General features: G+C 50.1%; 1 protein-coding gene across 1 annotated transcript; it reads left to right on the top strand.

Moving 5' to 3' along the window:
• The first annotated feature begins 14,827 nt into the window (after window positions 1-14,827).
• Window positions 14,828-15,982, top strand: LOC123040934 (uncharacterized). The gene is made up of 2 exons (XM_044463679.1): window positions 14,828-14,960; window positions 15,616-15,982. Exons 1-2 carry the CDS (start codon window positions 14,828-14,830, stop codon window positions 15,933-15,935), a joined length of 453 nt encoding a protein of 150 aa, XP_044319614.1. The 3' UTR covers window positions 15,936-15,982.
• The last annotated feature ends 407 nt before the right edge of the window (window positions 15,983-16,389 follow it).

Below are 16,389 nucleotides of genomic sequence, written 5' to 3'. Positions count from 1 at the left end.
AGGCCTATATAAAGCCCCCGGGACACCCATGCAAAGGGTTGATCCAAGCTAGTTCTAGACACCACATAGAAAGGGGAGGAGGGCTAGCCGTGCTCTACTCCTTCTTCTCACAAAACAGCTCAAGGAGCATCGTGTAGCTACTTGTTCATCTAGTGATCATGCGGAGACCCCGCAGAGCAGCAGTAGGGGTGTTATCTCCACGGAGAGCCCCGAAGCTGGGTAAGATTCGCCGGCGTGCATGTCTTCGCCTCATCCCGCTTCCAGGCACCGACGACGTCTTACTGGTTCCCACAATGATAAGCCACCCGTTGGCATATGTCGCACCTACCACCCGACACACGTACGGTTGGGAAGACGTCTCCTCCAACTTGATCCAGCAAGGGGGAAGGAGAGGTTGATGAAGATTCAGCAGCACGACGGCGTGGTGGTGGAAGCAACGGTGATCTCGGCAGGGCTTCGCCAAGCTCAGGGAGAGGGAGGAGTGTCACGAGAGGGAGAGGGAGGCGCCAGGGGCTCGGTTGCGGCTACCCTCCCTCCCCCCACTATATATAGGACCCCTAGGGGGGGCGCCGGCCCTAGGAGATTGAATCTCCAAGGGGGGGCAGCGGCCAAGGGGGGTGAAGTGCCCCCCAAGCCAAGTGGGGCGCTCCCCACCCCTAGGGTTTCCAACCCTAGGCGCAGGGGGAGGCCCATGGGGGGCGCACCAGCCCACTAGGGGCTGGTTCCCCTCCGACTTTAGCCCATGGGGCCCTCCAGGATAAGTGGCCCCACCCGGTGGACCCTCGGGACCCTTCCGGTGGTCCTGGTACAATACTGATTACCCCCGAAACCTTCCCGATGGCCGAAACTTGACTTCCTATATATAAATCTTTACCTCCGGACCATTCCGGAACTCCTCGTGACATCCGGGATCTCATCCGGGACCCCGAACAACTTTCGGGTTACCGTATACTAATATATCAACAAACCTAGCGTCACCGAACCTTAAGTGTGTAGACCCTATGGGTTCGGGAGACACGCAGACATGACCGAGATGACTCTCCGGTCAATAACCAACAGCGGGATCTGGATACCCATGTTGGCTCCCACATGCTCCTCGATGATCTCATCGAATGAACCATGATGTCAAGGATTCAATCAATCCCGTATACAATTCCCTTTCTTAATCGGTACGTTACTTGCCCGAGACTCGATCGTCGGTATCCCAATACCTCGTTCAATGTCATTACCGGCAAGTCACTTTACTCGTACCTTAATGCATGATCTCGTGATCAACCACTTGGTCACATTGAGCTCATTATGATGATGCATTACCGAGTGGGCCCAGAGATACCTCTCCGTCATACGGAGTGACAAATCCCAGTCTCGATTCGTGCCAACCCAACAGACACTTTCGGAGATACCTGGAGTGTACCTTTATAGTCACCCAGTTACGTTGTGACGTTTGGCACACCCAAAGCACTCCTACGGTATCCGGGAGTTGCACAATCTCATGGTCTAAGGAAATGATACTTGACATTCGGAAAAGCTATAGCAAACGAACTACACGATCTTTGAGCTATGCTTAGGATTGGGTCTTGTCCATCACATCATTCTCCTAATGATGTGATTCCGTTATCAATGACATCCAAAGTCCATAGTCAGGAAACCATGACTATCTTTTTATCAACAAGCTAGTCAACTAGAGGCTCACTAGGGACGTGTTGTGGTCTATGTATTCACACATGTATTACGATTTTCGGATAACACAATTATAGCATGAAGAATAGACAATTATCATGAACAAAGAAATATAATAATAACCATTTTATTATTGCCTCTAGGGCATATTTCCAACACGTTTTAAAGCATTATAATCATGGTTCTAATATGGTAGCTCATGCCCTAGCGTAAAAATGGTCATGTTGATCCATCAAACTTATGGTTGGACTCACCTCCTGCTTTTATAAACTTTTAGCGGACAATGTAAGCATTGTTTGATATTAATAAAGCTACCCTTTTTTAGATGAATTAACCTTAGCACAAGTGGTAAAAGGTTAAACTCGCGCAACAAGTACGGTGTTTCAGTACACAAACTGAAAATGCAATGTTACACAAGTTTAGAAGTCCACCATATCATCATCACTCATTTCACAGTCACCATCGGAAAGCCAAACATGATCTGGTGTTCCTCTCTCATAGTCACCTCTAGTTGGATGACGAACCTTAGCCTTCCCATGTTGACATCCATAGCACTCACCATTGTCTGACGGCTCCTGGAAACAACAACAAAATGTCTCCACACCACATTCTAATTTTCTTTCAGCAAAGTAGATACCTTCAGTCCAGATTCCTGATTTACTCTTAATCTTGGCAATGAAATTGTAATGCCAATAGGTTTTTCCATAACTTTCAGGGCTAAAACAATGCTGAGTAACCTTGACAAAATAGAACTTGAGGAACTTGTATTCTTCTTGTTGTGTAAATGCAATACAACAATCTTTAGACATTGTCGTGATACTACTATCATCAAAGCTTGGCTTATTTTTCTTGCAATGTAGTTGAGCGCAAACATCTGCCAGATCATATATGTTATCGATCTTGCGCGAGGCGAGAGACCGAGCTAAATCAGACCTGTACTTATCATTCTCCTCATCTTCCGAGTCCAATTCCACAGATCTACAAGTATAATCAGGATTAGCATAGCCCAGCAGCCAATCTGGCACTTGTAGATTTGCCTCAATCATCAATTCCAGCAAGCCTTTTGCTATGGACTGGTTGGACTCGGTGAAGAAGGAAGTGGCGGAACCAACTCTCCCAAATGTTCTAATCCTCTCAACATATTCCTCGATAGACTTTGGAAGATCATAGTTAATCAAATGATCAACCTTTGCAACGTCCAAGCCTGGTGAGGCAGCAATCATGATAGAAATGCCGCTAATCTGGAAAGGTAGCGACGCGCTCTCTCTCTCCTGCTGTGAACTGTCGGCAAAGATCACTGTTGCAGGAAAACCTTCATTGCATAGTCAATTCTTCAATGAATCAGTCTTTCCTTTTGTGTTGACAAAAACTAGTGTTCTGAGAGCATCTCCAGCCGTTGGCCTCTCAGGAGGCGCTAAAAATCACCCTCTGGAGACGCACCGGTGCAAAACGCGCGTTGGGGGCGTGATGCCACCCAGTCGCGGTGCCCACGGGATTTTTTTTGAACGGCACAAACACGGCGAGTTCATGCATATTTCGGCAACTTCAGACCAAATTCAACCAAACACGGCACAGACACGCCCGCTCATACATATTTAAAGTATTTTACAAAAAGAAAAAAAACACGCTACTAGGCCCGCCCGCCGTCTCGCTCGCCTCGCCGCTCCTCGCCGGCCGCCGCCCTTGCCGAGGAGGCTGTAGAACCGCGTGTAGTCGCCTCCGTCGGCGGCGGCGGCGGCGGCGGCGCCGCCGCCGCCTCCGTCATGGCCGCCGTCCCTGCTGCAACCCTCCCCCGGTTGGCGCGGCGGGTTGGACGGTCCGGCGGCGTCCTCGTCATCGTCGCTATCGAGGATCACGACGTCGTGCTCGTCCTCGCACCCATGCTTGCGGGCAGCGATCTCCTCCAGGGCCCGGGTCTACCGGGTCATCTCAGTCTGGAGGTAGTCGTCCCGCGCCCACCGCAGGGCGTCCGCGTCGGAGAAGCCGCGCCGGGCTATCTCCTCGTACTCCGGGGCGAGACTGGGCTCCGGTTTGGGCGCGACGAGGACGAGGCGCCCGGAAACGGGGGTGGAGTCGGTGATGCGGATACCGGAGCTGCGAGTGCGCCGGCTGACAGGCGTGTCCTGGGGCTCCGGCTTGACGGGCGTGTCCTGGGGCTCCGACTTGACAGGGAAGAGGCAGGGAGAGCCGGTCGACCGACTGGACGAGGAGGAGGACGCCCTAGGGTCCATGCGCCTCGGCGTCCACGAGCTTCCACGGCGGCGAGAGAAGGACGGGGGGAGGGGTACTCCAGCCTCGGCGTGTTGCCGCCCTCGATGTACTCGAGGATGGCCTCCAGCGTGCGGCCGGGCACGCCCCACCATCGGCACCGCCCCTCGGAGTTTAGCCTGCCGGAGGGCACGACGCCGTTGGTGGCCTCGAGCTGCTCGGCGTGACAGCAGCGGAAGTACGGCTCCCAGAGCGGGCTGTCGGGGACGTAGCGCGGCCCCGTCCTCGCCGCCTGCGGTGTAGAGACACGGATACGCGCGATCCCCGCACGACGCGCCGTCCCGGTGGGCGGTGGTGGCACCGGGACCCCGCCGACGCTGATTCTCCATGCCCCGGGCACCCGCATGTCCGACGGGACCGTGTACTCGGCCTCGAAGAGGAGCCGAGCTTCGTCCTCGTGAAGGTGGCGGCGGTCGAAGCCGTTCGCCGCTGCGCCGTCGCTTGGGAATCGTTCGGCCATTTCTTTGAACTGGGACGGCGAGGGAAAAGGGAGGAAGGTGAGAGAGGGTGCGTCGGCGGTGGAAACTCTGTGCGTGCCACCGGCGCGCTGGGGTCGGCTTATATAGGCGGAGGCGGTGCGAGGCTGCCATGTACTCCGCTTCACATGTACTCCGAGGCTGCCATGTACTCCCCTTCACATGTACATCCCGCCACAACGCTTTGCTTGCAACTGCACCAGCTTACTGCCCCACCATTCAAAATATACATGTATCCAGTTTGTGACTTAGAGTCATCCAAATCTGTGTCGAAGCTAGCATCGACGTAACCCTTTACGACGAGCTCTTCGTCACCTCCATAAACGAGAAACATATCCTTAGTCCTCTTCAGGTACTTCAGGATATTCTTGACCGCTGTCTAGTGTTCCATGCCGGGATTACTTTGGTACCTTCCTACCAAACTTACGACAAGGTTTACATCAGGTCTGATACACAGCATAGCATACATGATAGACCCTATGGCCGAGGCATAGGGGACGACACTCATCTTTTCTCTATCTTCTGCCGTGGTCGGGCATTGAGCCGTGCTCAATCTCGTACCTTGCAATACAGGCAAGAACCCCTTCTTTGACTGATCCATTTTGAACTTCTTCAATATCTTGTCAAGGTACGTACTCTGTGAAAGACCAATGAGGCGTCTCGATCTATCTCTATAGATCTTGATGCCTAATATATAAGCAGCTTCTCCAAGATCCTTCATTGAAAAACACTTGTTCAAGTAGGCCTTTATGCTTTCCAAGAATTCTATATCATTTTCCATCAACAGTATGTCATCCACATACAATATGAGAAATGCTATAGAGCTCCCACTCACTTTCTTGTAAATGCAGGCTTCTCCATAAGTCTGCGTAAACCCAAATGCTTTGATCATCTCATAAAAACGAATGTTCCAACTCCGAGATGCTTGCACCAGCCCATAAATCGAGCGTTGGAGCTTGCACACCTTGTCAGCATTCTTAGGATCGACAAAACCTTCCGACTGCATCATATACAATTCTTCCTTAAGGAAACCATTAAGGAATTCCGTTTTGACGTCCATTTGCCATATCTCATAATCATAGAATGCGGCAATTGCTAACATGATTCGGACGGACTTCAGCTTCGCTACGGGTGAGAAAGTCTCATCGTAGTCAACCCCTTGAACTTGTCGATAACCCTTAGCGACAAGCCGAGCTTTATAGATGGTTACATTACCATCCGCGTCTGTCTTCTTTTTAAAGATCCATTTATTTTCTATGACTCGCCGATCATCGGGCAAGTCAATCAAAGTCCATACTTCGTTTTCATACATGGATCATATCTCGGATTTCATGGCTTCCAGCCATTTATTGGAATCTGGGCCCGCCATCGCTTCTTCATAGTTCGAAGGTTCACCGTTGTCTAACAACATGATTTCCAAGACAGGATTGCCGTACCACTCTGGTGCGGAACGTGTCCTTGTGGACCTACGAAGTTCAGTAGCAACTTGATCTGAAGTTTCATGATCATCATCATTAACTTCCTCTCTAGTCGGTGCAGGCACCTCAGGAACAATTTCTTGAGCTGCGCCACTTACCGGTTCAAGAGGTAATACTTCATCGAGTTCTACTTTCCTCCCACTTATTTCTTTCGAGAGAAACTCTTTCTCTACAAAGGATCCATTCTTGGCAAGAAAGATCTTGCCTTCGGATCTGAGGTAGAAGGTATACCCAATAGTTTCTTTGGGGTATCCTATGAAGACGCATTTTTCTGACTTGGGTTCGAGCTTTTCAGGTTGAAGTTTCTTGACATAAGCATCGCATCCCCAAACTTTTAGAAATGACAGCTTAGGTTTCTTCCCAAACCATAATTCATACGGTGTCGTCTCAACGGATTTCGACGGAGCCCTATTTAAAGTGAATGTGGCAGTCTCTAAAGCATAGCCCCAAAATGACAGCGGTAAATCGGTAAGAGACATCATAGATCGCACCATATCCAATAGAGTGCGATTACGACGTTCGGACACACCATTACGCTGAGGTGTTCCAGGCGGCGTGAGTTGTGAAACTATTCTACATTTCCTTAAGTGTGTGCCAAATTCATGACTCAAGTATTCTCCCCCATGATCTGATCGCAAGAACTTGATTTTCCTGTCACGTTGATTCTCAACCTCACTCTAAAATTCCTTGAACTTTTCAAAGGTCTCAGACTTGTGTTTCATTAAGTAGACATACTCATATCTACTCAAGTCATCAGTGAGGGTGAGAATATAACAATAGCCACCGTGAGCCTCAACACTCATTGGACCGCACACATCAATATGTATGATTTCCAATAAGTTGGTTGCTCGCTCCATTGTTCCTGAGAACGGAGTCTTGGTCATTTTACCCATGAGGCATGGTTCGCACGTGTCAAATGATTCATAATCAAGAGACTCCAAAAGTCCATCTGCATGGAGCTTCTTCATGCGTTTGACACCTATGTGACCAAGGCGGAAGTGCCACAAGTATGTGGGACTATCATTATCAACCTTACATCTTTTGGTATTCACACTATGAATATGTGTAACATTACGCTCGAGATTCATTAAGAATAAACCATTCACCAGCGGAGCATGACCATAAAACATATCTCTCATATAAATAGAACAACCATTATTCTCGGATTTAAATGAGTAGCCATCTCGAATTAAACGAGATCCTGATACAATATTCATGCTCAAAGCTGGCACTAAATAACAATTATTGAGATTTAATACTAATCCCATAGGTAAATGTAGAGGCAGCGTGCCGACGGCGATCACATCGACCTTGGAACCATTCCCGACGCGCATCGTCACCTCGTCCTTCGCCAGTCTCCGCTTATTCCGCAGCTCCTGCTTTGAGTTACAAATGTGAGCAACCGCACCGGTATCAAATACCCAGGAGCTACTACGAGTACTGGTAAGGTACACATCAATTACATGTATATCACATATACCTTTAGTGTTGCCGACCTTCTTGTCCGCTAAGTATTTGGGGCAGTTCCGCTTCCTTTGACCACTTCCCTTGCAATAAAAACACTCAGTCTCAGGCTTGGGTCCATTCTTTGACTTCTTCTCGGCAGCTTGCTTACCGGGCGCGGCAACTCCCTTGCCATCCTTCTTGAAGTTCTTTTTACCCTTGCCTTTCTTGAAATTAGTGGTTTTATTCACCATCAACACTTGATATTCCTTTTTGATTTCCACCTCCGCTGATTTCAGCATTGAATATACCTCAAGAATGGTCTTTTCCATCCCCTGCATATTGAAGTTCATCACAAAGCTCTTGTAGCTCGGTGGAAGTGACTGAAGGATTCTGCCAATGACCGCATCATCTGGGAGATTAACTCCCAGCTGCGTCAAGTGGTTATGCAACCCAGACATTTTGAGTATGTGCTCACTGACAGAACTATTTTCCTCCATCTTACAACTGAATAACTTGTCAGAGACTTCATATCTCTCGACCCGGGCATGAGCTTGGAAAACCATTTTCAGCTCTTCGAACATCTCATATGCTCCGTGTCTTTCAAAACGCTTTTGGAGCCCCGGTTCTAAGCTGTAAAGCATGCCGCACTGAACGAGAGAGTAATCATCAGCACGTGACTGCCAAGCGTTCATAACGTCTTGGTTCTCTGGGATGGGTGCGTCACCTAGCGGTGCTTCTAGGACATAATCTTTCTTGGTAGCTATGAGGATGATCCTCAGGTTTCGGACCCAGTCCGTATAGTTGCTGCCATCATCTTTCAGCTTGGTTTTCTCTAGGAACGCGTTGAAGTTGAGGGCAACATTAGCGTGGGCCATTTGATCTACAAGACATAGTGTAAAGATTTTAGACTAAGTTCATGGTAATTAAGTTCATCTAATCAAATTATTCAATGAACTCCCACTCAGATAGACATCCCTCTAGTCATCTAAGTGAAACATGATCCGAGTCAACTAGGCCGTGTCCGATCATCACGTGAGACGGACTAGTCAACATCGGTGAACATCTTCATGTTGATCGTATCTTCTATACGACTCATGCTCGACCTTTAGGTCTTCCGTGTTCCGAGGCCATCTATGTACATGCTAGGCTCGTCAAGTCAACCTCAGTGTATTGCGTGTGTAAATCTGGCTTACACCTGTTGTATTCGAACGTTAGAATCTATCACACCTGATCATCACGTGGTGCTTCGAAACAACGAACCTTCGCAATGGTGCACAGTTAGGGGGAACACTTTCTTGAAATTATTACGAGGGATCATCTTATTTAAGCTATCGTCGTTCTAAGCAAATAAGATGCAAAACAAGATAAACATCACATGCAATCGAATAGTGACATGATATGGCCAATATCATTTGCTCCTTTTGATCTCCATCTTCGGGACTTCATGATCATCGTTGTCACCGGCATGACACCATGATCTCCATCATCATGATCTCCATCATCGTGTCTTCTTGAAGTTGTCTCATCATCTATTACTTCTACTACTATGGCTAACGCTTTAGCAATAAAGTAAAGTAATTACATGACGTTTATGTTGACACGCAGGTCATAAATAAAAAAAGACAACTCCTATGGCTCCTGCCGGTTGTCATACTCATCGACATGCAAGTCGTGATTCCTATTACAAGAACATGATCAATCTAATACATCACATATATCATTCATCACATCCTTTTGGCCATATCACATCACACGGCACATGCTGCAAAAACAAGTTAGACGTCCTCTAATTGTTGTTGCAAGTTTTTACGTGGCTGCTATAGGTTTCTAGCAAGAAAGTTTCTTACCTACGCCAAAACCACAACGTGATATGCCAATTTCTATTTACCCTTCATAAGGACCCTTTTCATCGAATCCGATCCGACTAAAGTGGGAGAGGCAGACACCCGCTAGCCACCTTATGCAACTAGTGTGTGTCAATCGGTGGAACCAGTCTCACGTAAGCGTACGTGTAAGGTCGATCCGGGCCGCTTCATCCCACGATGCCGCCGAATCAAGATAAGACTAGTAACGGCAAGCAAATTGACATATCCACGCCCACAACTACTTTGTGTTCTACTCGTGCATAGAAACTACGCATAGACCTAGCTCATGATGCCACTGTTGGGAACGTAGCAGAATTTTAAAATTTTCTACGCATCACCAAGATCAATCTATGGAGTCATCTAGCAACGAGGGAGAGAGGAGTGCATCTACATACCCTTGTAGATCGCGCGCGGAAGCGTTCAAGAGAACGGGGTTGATGGAGTCGTACTCGTCGTGATCCAAATCACCGATGACCTAGCGCCGAACGGACGGCACCTCCGCGTTCAACACACGTACGGTTGGGAATATGTCTCCTCCAACTTGATCCAGCAAGGGGGAAGGAGAGGTTGATGAAGATCCAACAGCACGACGGCGTGGTGGTGGAAGCAACGGTGATCTCGGCAGGGCTTCGCCAAGCTCAGGGAGAGGGAGGAGTGTCACGGGAGGGAGAGGGAGGCGCCGGGGGCTCGGGTGTGTCTGCCCTCCCCCCCCACTATATATAGGACCCCTAGGGGGGCGCCGGCCCTAGGAGATTGAATCTCCAAGGGGGGGCGGCCAAGGGGGGTGGAGTGCCCCCCAAGCCAAGTGGGGCGCCCCCACCCCTAGGGTTTCCAACCCTAGGCGCAGGGGGGCCCATGGGGCGCGCACCAGCCCACTAGGGGCTGGTTCCCCTCCCACTTTAGCCCATGAGGCCCTCCGGGATAGGTGGCCCCACCCGGTGGACCCCCGGAACCCTTCCGGTGGTCCCGGTACAATACTGATTACCCCCGAAACCTTCCTGATGGCCGAAACTTGACTTCCTATATATAAATCTTTACCTCCGGACCATTACGGAACTCCTCGTGACATCCGTGATCTCATCCAGGACACCGAACAACTTTCGGGTTACCGTATACTAATATCTCAACAACCCTAGCGTCACCGAACCTTAAGTGTGTAGACCCTACGGGCTCGGGAGACACACAGACATGACCGAGACGACTCTCCGGTCAATAACCAACAGCGGGATCTAGATACCCATGTTGGCTCCCACATGCTCCTCGATGATCTCATCGGATGAACCACGATGTCGAGGATTCAATCAATCCCGTATACAATTCCCTTTGTCAATCGGTACGTTACTTGCCTGAGACTCGATCGTCGGTATCCCAATACCTCGTTCAATCTCGTTACCGGCAAGTCACTTTACTCGTACCGTAATGCATGATCCTGTGATCAACCACTTGGTCACATTGAGCTCATTATGATGATGCATTACCGAGTGGGCCCAGAGATACCTCTCCATCATATGGAGTGACAAATCCTAGTCTCGATTCATGCCAACCCAACAGACACTTTCGGAGATACCTGTAGTGTACCTTTATAGTCACCCAGTTACGTTGTGACGTTTGGCACACCCAAAGCACTCCTACGGTATCCGGGAGTTGCACAATCTCATGGTCTAAGGAAATGATACTTGACATTCGGAAAAGCTATAGCAAACGAACTACACGATCTTTGAGCTATGCTTAGGATTGGGTCTTGTCCATCACATCATTCTCCTAATGATGTGATCCCGTTATCAATCACATCCAATGTCCATAGTCAGGAAACCATGAGTATCTTTTGATCAACGAGCTAGTCAACTAGAGACTCATTAGGGACGTGTTGTGGTCTATGTATGCACACATGTATTACGATTTCCGGATAACACAATTATAGCATGAACAATAGACAATTATCATGAACAAAGAAATATAATAATAACCATTTTATTATTGCCTCTAGGGCATATTTCCAACACGTTTTAAAGCATTATAATCATGGTTCTAATATGGTAGCTCATGTCCTAGCGTAAAATGGTCATGTTGATCCATCAAACTTATGCTTGGACTCACCTCCTGCTTTTATAAACTTTTAGCGGACAATGTAAGCATTGTTTGATATTAATAAAGCTACCCTTTTTTAGATGAATTAACCTTAGCACAAGTGGTAAAAGGTTAATGCCTACTCGCGCAACAAGTACGGTGTTTCAGTACACAAACTGAAAATGCAATGTTACACAAGTTTAGAAGTCCACCATATCATCATCACTCATTTCACAGTCACCATCGGAAAGCCAAACATGATCAGGTGTTCCTCTCTCATAGTCACCTCTAGTTGGATGACGAACCTTAGCCTTCCCATGTTGACATCCATAGCACTCACCATTGTCTGACGGCTCCTGGAAACAACAACAAAATGTCTCCACACCACATTCTAATTTTCTTTCAGCAAAGTAGATACCTTCAGTCCAGATTCCTGATTTACTCTTAATCTTGGCAATGAAATTGTAATGCCAATAGGTTTTTCCATAACTTTCAGGGCTAAAACAATGCTGAGTAACCTTGACAAAATAGAACTTGAGGAACTTGTATTCTTCTTGTTGTGTAAATGCAATACAACAATCTTTAGACATTGTCGTGATACTACTATCATCAAAGCTTGGCTTATTTTTCTTGCAATGTAGTTGAGCACAAACATCTGCCAGGTCGTATATGTTATCGATCTTGCGCGAGGCGAGAGACCGAGCTAAATCATACCTGTACTTATCATTCTCCTCATCTTCTGAGTCCAATTCCACAGATCTACAAGTATAAACAGGATTAGCATAGCCCAGCAGCCAATCTGGCACTTGTAGATTTGCCTCAATCATCAATTCCAGCAAGCCTTTTGCTATGGACTGGTTGGACTCGGTGAAGAAGGAAGTGGCGGAACCAACTCTCCCAAATGTTCTAATCCTCTCAACATATTCCTCGATAGACTTTGGAAGATCATAGTTAATCAAATGATCAACCTTTGCAACGTCCAAGCCTGGTGAGGCAGCAATCATGATAGAAATGCCGCTAATCTGGAAAGGTAGCGACGCGCTCTCTCTCTCCTGCTGTGAACTGTCGGCAAAGATCACTGTTGCAGGAAAACCTTAATTGCATAGTCAATTCTTCAATGAATCAGTCTTTCCTTTTGTGTTGACAAAAACTAGTGTTCTGAGAGCATCTCCAGCCGTTGGCCTCTCAGGAGGCGCTAAAAATCGCCCTCTGGAGACGCACCGGCGCAAAACGCGCGCTGGGGACGTGATGCCACCCAGTCGCGGCGCCCACGGAATTTTTTTGAACGGCACAAACACGGCGAGTTCATGCATATTTCGGCAACTTCAAACCAAATTCAACCAAACACGGCACAAACACGCCTGCTCATACATATTTAAAGTATTTTACAAAAAGGAAAAAAACACGCTACTAGGCCCACCCGCCGTCTCGCTCGCCTCGCCGCTCCTCGTCGGCCGCCGCCCTTGCAGTTCTACATGCCGAGGGGGCTGTAGAACCGCGTGTAGTCGCCGCCGCCTCCGTCGTGGCCACCGTCCCTGCTCCAACCCTCCCCCGGTTGGCGCGGCGGGTTGGACGGTCCGGCGGCGTCCTCGTCGTCGTCGCTGTCGAGGATCACGACGCCGTGCTCGTCCTCGCGCCCACGCTTGCCGGCAGCGATCTCCTCCAGGGCCCGGGTCTGCCGGGTCATCTCAGTCCGGAGGTAGTCGTCGCGCGCCCACCGCAGGGCGTCCGCGTCGGAGAAGCCGCGCCGGGCTATCTCCTCATACTCCTGGGCGAGACTGGGCTCCTTTTTGGGCGCGACGAGGATGAGGCGCCCGGAAGCGGGGTTGGAGTCGGCGATGCGGATACCGGAGCTGCGGGTGCACCGGCTGACAGGCGTGTCCTGGGGCTCCGGCTTGACGGGCGTGTCCTGGGGCTCCGGCTTGACGGGGCGGAGGCAGGGAGAGCCGGTCGACCGACCGGACGAGGAGGAGGACGCCCTGGGGTCCATGCGCCTCGGCGTCCATGAGCTCCCACGGCGGCGAGAGAAGGACGGGGGGAGGGGTACTCCAGCCTCGGCGTGTTGCCGCCCTCGATGTACTCGAGGACGGCTTCCAGCGTGCGGCCGGGCACGCCCCACCATCGGCGACGCCCCTCGGAGTTGAGCCTGCTGGAGGGCACGACGCCGTTGGTGGCCTCGAGCTGCTCGGCGTGACGGCGGCGGAAGTACGGCTCCCAGAGCGGGCTGTCGGGGACGTAGCGCGGCCCCTTCCTCGCCGCCCACGGCGGAGAGACGCGGATACGCGCGACCTCCGCACGACGCGCCGCCTCGGTGGGCGGTGGTGGAACCGGGACCCCGCCAACGCTGATTCTCCACGCCCCAGGCACCCGCATGTCCGGCGGGACCGGGTACTCGGCCTCGAAGAGGAGCCGAGTTTCGTCCTCGTGAAGGTGGTGGCGGCCGAAGCCGTTCGCCGCCGCGCCGTCGCCTGGGAATCGTTCGGACATTTCTTTGAACTGGGACGGCGAGGGGAAAGGGAGGAAGGGGAGAGAGGGCGCGTCGGCGATGGAGACTCTGTGCGTGCCACCGGCGCGCTGGGGTCGGCTTATATAGGCGGAGGCGACGCGAGCACGCGTGGCCGCGTCGTCTACGCGTGGCATGCGCGGGGACGCGCGTCGTCACGCCTTCACTGTGCCGCCTGTGAGGCATCAGTGACGGAGGCTGACAGGCGCGGTAGCGCGCGGCAGCTTTGGCATTGATTCGCCGCGAGAAACGAAGCGATGAGGACGACGAAGGGGCGAGAAGCGAGACGAGTCGCTCGCAAGGAGGGCCCGTGGCTCTTTCGCGCCAAAAACGATTCGCCCGGCGCCCCCGAGCGCCCCCAACGCGCCGGGTTCGTGTTGGGTCCGCCGGCACCAATTTCGGCCCGAGTCGGCGAAAATTGGGCCCTTGTGACGCGGCTGGGCCGATTTTTTGACGTCGGCGGTTGAAAAGCTGCCTGGTGGGCCTTGTTGGGGCGCGGCTAGAGATGCTCTGAGTTGGTTCATGTAGCCGTGGGCCGGGCCGACCCAGGTGGCCAAGTCTGGGTGGACGCAGCCCAATTGGGAGGGGAGACCAAATAAGAGAAAAAAGAATTGGTCAATGTCCGTGCTGCGACAGGAAATTCGCCGTCCTCATTTTGTTCCTCACTCGAGGGACAGAGATCAGGTGACATGCACCTTTGCATGTCACCGTGTGCCTTGCGGCCCGAATTCAAATTTAAATATTACGAAAAAATCTGAAAAAAATCATACATGTTCAGAGCACATATTAAGATAACTCTTCAAAAATTTAGATCAAAATTCGAAACATACATCAAAAAGCAAAAAAGAAAAACTCATATGTGAATAATATACAGAGAACCCTTCGCAACTATTTATGACAGATTTCTCTTTTTCGTTTCTCGATGTATGTTTCGAATTTTGATCTGAATTTTTGAGAAATTATCTTAATATGTGCTGTGAACATGTATGATTTTTTTTTAGATTTTTTTGCAATGTTCAAATTTGAATTCGGACCGCAAGGCACATGGTAACATGCAATGCAAAGGTGCATGTCACCTTATCTGTGTCCCACTCGAGGGGAAGGGAAGGGGATCCAGCTCGCCGCAGCACGCACCTCGAGCTCTTCCCCGCCGCCGCCGCCTTCTCCCCCGACGCAGGTGAGCGAAGCTGGACGCCGTCTCTCTCTCTCTCTCTCTCTCTCTCTCTCTCTCTCTCTCTCTCTCTCTTCATCTTTCTCTCCACGCATCTGCAGCTGGCCTACGCTCAGATTAACCAGAGGCGACCATGCGCACGTAGCTCGCCGCCGCCGCCGCCACCGCCGAGGGTAAACCCTTCTCGCCCTTCTCTCGTCTCGCTTCGCACCAGCGGGCACAAACGCACGCGAGGTGGTTCAGTTCAGCTACCTCGCTGAGGCAGACACAAAGCAGAGGAAGACGGACAGAGTAGTACTACCTCAGTAGCACACACACACACACACACACACACACACACACACACACACACACAGACACAGTTTTCAGGCGCATCCGTCTCTTTTCTTCTTTTCAACTGTAACAGATACGGCAACTGAGCTGAGCAACGAATGCCACAACTCTAATTTTGTACTAGAAGCTTCTCAGCACTTCAGCAGCCTCACTTTTACTGCAACACATGCATAGCCAACCTACACACACACACACACTTGCCGTCAACTTTGCAGCAAGTTGTAGCCCACAATCACACAACTGCATGCATCCACATTGCACAAACAACTCTTTAACTACAATCAAGTGTAAGCTAACAGTTTGTACTTGCTTGTCTTCTTGATTCCAGCTGCTCCGAAGGAGATAGCCGCCGTGGGTGCACGAACTAAAGCTTGCCGCGACTTTTCAGCTGACCGGACTCCGGCAGACCACGATGCCGGGCAGAAGAGGCGCGACCCTGCTCGAGGATCTGCCGGAGGAGATCATGGACAAGATACTCAGCGGGTTGTCTTCCAAAGACGTCGGCCGCTGCCGCGCCGTCAGCGCGTCATGGCACAACACGACATCCACTCCCGCATTCGTGCTCGAGCACCGCCGCCGCCAGCCGTCGTTCCCCATCATCGATGGCCAGGGCCGGCCCGCCAGCCTCATCGTCGTTCATGGCGCTAATGTCCATGTGCAGCTCTGGCCTTTCCTCCCGGGCTCCGAACATCGCTTGCAGAATAGCCGGGTTGACGTTCAAAAAATTTATAATTACTCTGAAAGGTAAATAAAGTGTTTGTGCATTTTGAAAAAAAGTTTAGGGGAAAAGTTGAACGTGTATTTAATAGTTGTAAATGTCTTTTCTAAAATGTTCATCATGTATTATAAAATTTATTACGATAACACAATAATTTTTAATACATGTTATCAATTTTTCGAGTAACTGTGCATTAAAAATTACAACAAATATAAGATGAACATTTTTTTTACATACGATGAACTTGTTTCGTATTATAAAAACGTTCACCCTATATATATTGAACCATTTTTAATAAAGGTTGTATGTATGTGTATATCTTTTTTCAATATACGGCACACACAGAGCGTAGGGCCCGAAGAGTACACACGATCGGAAAAAAGA

This window comes from Triticum aestivum, chromosome 1A, assembly GCF_018294505.1.
Source record: "Triticum aestivum cultivar Chinese Spring chromosome 1A, IWGSC CS RefSeq v2.1, whole genome shotgun sequence".
NCBI classification, from domain to species: domain Eukaryota; kingdom Viridiplantae; phylum Streptophyta; class Magnoliopsida; order Poales; family Poaceae; genus Triticum; species Triticum aestivum.
The sequence above is the reverse complement of the archived record's forward strand: the minus strand, read 5'-3'. Positions and strand labels throughout refer to the sequence as shown.

Coding starts and splice junctions, on each gene's coding strand:
- LOC123040934 (XM_044463679.1), top strand. CDS start 14,828: ATGGTAACATGCAATGCAAAGGTGCATGTCACCTTATCTGTGTCCCAC. Junction 14,961..15,615: donor CGCCTTCTCCCCCGACGCAG/GTGAGCGAAGCT, acceptor TCTTGATTCCAG/CTGCTCCGAAGGAGATAGCC.